Source organism: Austrofundulus limnaeus, unplaced genomic scaffold, assembly GCF_001266775.1.
Source record: "Austrofundulus limnaeus strain Quisiro unplaced genomic scaffold, Austrofundulus_limnaeus-1.0 Scaffold1424, whole genome shotgun sequence".
Taxonomy (NCBI): domain Eukaryota; kingdom Metazoa; phylum Chordata; class Actinopteri; order Cyprinodontiformes; family Rivulidae; genus Austrofundulus; species Austrofundulus limnaeus.
This window is the reverse complement of record NW_013953826.1, coordinates 12,837-17,084: the sequence shown is the minus strand read 5'-3', so window position 1 is coordinate 17,084 and position 4,248 is coordinate 12,837. Positions and strand designations below refer to the sequence as shown.

Genomic DNA, 4,248 nt, shown 5'->3' with positions numbered 1-4,248 from the left:
TTCATTTATCYTCTTTGAACTGAAAATGAACTTAAATGTTTGATTACAATCCTAGTGGGACACTTCAGTTTAGCTTTTTAACCTGGACCGTCTTGTCAAGCCATAGTGCGTAACTAGCTTTTCATCCCTTTACACTTTCAAATGCTTTTCCTGTATTGACACCCTTTAAATGTTTTGGCTTTGACATTAAAGCTAGAGATGCACAAAATTTACAGGGTGCACTCAAAGTTGAATATGGTCTAAAAACCCTGACATCTTTAGCTTGTTTTTTGCAGCTTTGCTCCCTAAGCTTTTAGATGATTTGAGTGTAAGAAGATTTTGGTGTTAGTTCAGACCAGACAAGAGTCATGTTATGTTGGAACACATGTGCACTTTATTGGGATTGTTTAGTCAGTGTACAGGTTGGCCCCACTGGTCTGGCAACCCTTCATACCCAGTTACTTCAAGACCCCCTTGCCCCATCACCCTGGGGTGAATCCTTCAGAGGAAGGTGGTCACAGTTGGGTTTTGCATAACAAAACAAAAAAAATTAAACAGGACCAAGTTTTTCTTTAAGGCTGAAAGTACAAAAAACCCCAGACAAATTTACATACAAGCGATACTACAACCATGTTAAAGTATGCGCCAACCACTGGGCAGCCTTCACAGAGGCAAATACGTGTCTGAACAATGCAGTTAACATCTGGAATCATGTCTGAACAATGCAGTTAACAAACATTTGGAATGACAAAAAGGTACATTTTTAAGTCCCCAGATGAACCGGGTGTTTTTATTAAACATAGCCAAAACATTAAGTTTCCTTCATCGTTCCAGTTTTTATTTTTTATTTTTTAAATCCTGAGTCAAGCGCCAAAATAACTGAAGCCATGCCAATGAGTTGTCATCTAGGCTCTGCGCCTGAGTGTGTATGAGAAATGTGTGGTTCTGCACAGAGCTGAAGATGTTTGGGGAAGGGGAGGAGGAACAGTCCGTTTAGAAGCATTTGCGGTGGACGATGGAGGGGCCAGACTCATCGTACTCCTGCTTGCTGATCCACATCTGCTGGAAGGTGGACAGAGAGGCCAGGATGGAGCCTCCGATCCAGACAGAGTATTTACGCTCTGGTGGGGCAATGATCTGTCAAAGACAAGGCAGAAGTTAGATCAAGTTTCCCCCTCCAGCAATAACCGTAATACTGCTCCAGGACCACTCACCTTGATCTTCATGGTGGATGGGGCCAGGGCTGTGATCTCCTTCTGCATCCTGTCAGCAATGCCGGGGTACATGGTGGTACCTCCAGACAGCACGGTGTTTGCGTACAGATCCTTACGGATATCGACGTCGCACTTCATGATGCTGTTGTAGGTGGTCTCGTGGATTCCGCAGGACTCCATACCTGAGAGCACATAAACACTTAGCAAGGGACAAAACAGCTCATCCAGTCATGACTGTTGTCAGTAACACTTACCGAGGAAGGAAGGCTGGAAGAGGGCCTCTGGGCAACGGAACCTCTCATTGCCGATGGTGATGACCTGTCCGTCGGGCAGCTCGTAGCTCTTCTCCAGGGAGGATGAGGAGGCAGCGGTGCCCATCTCCTGCTCGAAGTCCAGGGCAACGTAGCACAGCTTCTCCTTGATGTCACGCACAATTTCCCTCTCAGCTGTGGTGGTGAAGGAGTAACCACGCTCCGTCAGGATCTTCATGAGGTAGTCTGTGAGGTCACGGCCAGCCAAGTCGAGACGCAGGATGGCGTGGGGCAGGGCGTAGCCTTCGTAGATGGGCACTGTYTGGGTCACACCATCACCAGAGTCCATGACGATACCGGTGGTACGACCAGAAGCGTACAGGGACAGCACAGCCTGGATGGCAACGTACATGGCGGGGGTGTTGAAGGTCTCGAACATGATCTGCAATGAGAYGACATGTTAAGGTTTTCAGCAACAACATTTGTGATCACTGCATTCACAACATGCAGAGCGAGGCTTAAACTAAAGTTAGTACTAAAAGGTGCCAAGAACTACATTCCTTCACACTTGTGCATGTCAGACATCTAGCTGCTGAGCAGTCAGCTCTGCTAAATCTTAAAGTGCAGATAAGGCACACAGTCAAGAAACCTGTTGATGAAAGATCATCTTATAGAAGAGAGATCCTGGAGAAGGGGGGAGGAAGGAGGAAGTGAGAATGGAGAAGGAAACTGAAGAGATGAGGCAACTTTTTAAACATCTTGTACAGGAAGTAGTTGTACCTGGGTCATCTTCTCCCTGTTTGCTTTGGGGTTCAGAGGGGCCTCTGTGAGCAGGACAGGGTGCTCCTCAGGGGCAACTCTCAGCTCGTTGTAGAAGGTGTGATGCCAGATCTTCTCCATGTCATCCCAGTTGGTGACAATACCGTGCTCAATGGGGTACTTCAGAGTCAGGATACCTCTCTTGCTCTGGGCTTCATCACCTACGTAGCTGTCTTTCTGGCCCATACCCACCATCACACCCTGAAAGTAAGCAAAATTATATTAGTTAACTCAAGAAGAAAAAGGGCTGGGCTTTTACCGTAGTTCCAAACTGACACCCAGAACACCATTTAGTATAGCACTTTGAGTTAGTTTTAATTGTTGAAATATTAGAGAGAAATTAACCTGATGCCTGGGGCGACCGACGATGGAGGGGAAGACAGCACGAGGGGCGTCGTCTCCGGCGAATCCGGCCTTGCACATACCGGATCCGTTGTCAACAACAAGTGCGGCGATTTCCTCATCCATGGCTTAACTGTGGGAGGAGGAAAGAAAAAAAAAATAAGACAAGGGAAAAAAAAAAGTTTTGAGTATCACATCCACCCATTAGCAGCAGCACTGCAGTCTCACTTCCTGTCCATGCAGCTGCAGTGCACCAACTTGACTGCTAGATGGCGCATGCGCACCACATTCCGCCCAAGCCAGACAAAAGGAAGTGTTGCTGCATTCTGTTGTAACCATATAAGGACATGGTTCGGTTTAGAGCAGCTTTGCGGCTACCAGAGCTGTGGCGGGCAGCCAGAATACAAAAGAAAAAAAAAAAAACCGACATCAGACCCGGACAGACCACTCCCTCTGGTTCACTACAGTCACCCCCCTGCTTCCCTCAGTGGTTTAGTACTAAAAAAAAAAATCTTTGCTTCAATATCACTGCGTCATAGTAGCGACCTGAGACCTTCATTGCTGCATACAGGCCACTCCTGACACGACAACGTGCAGGTCTAACATTTGACAAGTTTTTACAATTCCCCACTAAAAAGGTTACATCATTCGCTTTCGTTGACTCATGAATGAATTAAGCAATTTCCTGAAAGCCACGCCTTAGTCCATTCAGTTTTATTCGCATTTACATGTGGAAAGATGCCCTTTTTAGGTTATTTATTGGGCTTTTCACTTATCTTATTCCTGTAAGACTTTAAAGTTATCTTTCAGCCATCAACACTCATGCAGAGAAGAACAAACAGCTAGTGGCCCGCTGCTGATGCGGGGCTAAAAGGGCGTGTTAGCATGGTGTAGCTAAGCTCTCATGCTAAAGTAGGTCACACCCCGTTAGATCAGGCGGCACAAAGGGAGCAGCCCTGATCCAGACAACCTTAACCTGGGAGTCAAACACCGCCCGGGGCATGAAATCAGAACTGCTAGTAAAACTATCAAGTTAAACAATACATTTAAAAAGGCCGACATTCAACAAGACTGCTAACTTTAGTTCACATTAATCATAAGCCGGTTCAAACTAAACAGCTGTGAATTAGCAGTAAAAAGACAAGTCTATGTGAAGTTTTAACATTTTGAAATAGAAACACTAAACACTTGTGAAAATTTATAAAAGCTCATTTAATTACCGGCTGGACAAAGAACTTCGTGGTTATCTTTAGCTCGTTAAAATTCTTTACACAAAAAAAAGACTACTCATTGTTTACATAATGGCTACACTATAATTAGAAGTGTGTGGATTTCGATTTTTGGCTGCTTACCTTTGAGTGGGGGGGGCTTTTCGCTTTAAGGGAACCGGTTTCAGGCAAATGAAATCCCGCACAAGCTGCGTGTGTGACGGCGCTGAGAGTGGGTCGGTTAGCTCTTGACGCTTGCTATTTATACTGCGCGAGCAGCGCAGCTCTATCCATAAAAGGTAAACTTTCGGAATGGCGCCTCTGATTGGCTGAGCGTCACAGCACTGGGGCACGTCTCGTGCACGCCGCGGTGCACGGAGAGCTCGCGATTTTCAGAGACGAGGGAGGCGAGAATACCAGAGGACTGGGGGGGGG

General features: G+C 46.2%; 1 protein-coding gene across 1 annotated transcript; it reads right to left on the bottom strand.

Moving 5' to 3' along the window:
* Positions 1-350: 350 nt before the first annotated feature.
* On the bottom strand, positions 351-4,052 carry LOC106535353 (actin, cytoplasmic 1). Its single transcript, XM_014032346.1, has 6 exons — positions 3,958-4,052; positions 2,609-2,738; positions 2,225-2,464; positions 1,448-1,886; positions 1,194-1,375; positions 351-1,116 (listed from the first exon to the last, which is right to left on the bottom strand). Exons 2-6 carry the CDS (start codon positions 2,729-2,731, stop codon positions 973-975), a joined length of 1,128 nt encoding a protein of 375 aa, XP_013887800.1. The 5' UTR covers positions 2,732-2,738; positions 3,958-4,052; the 3' UTR covers positions 351-972.
* Positions 4,053-4,248: the final 196 nt, after the last annotated feature.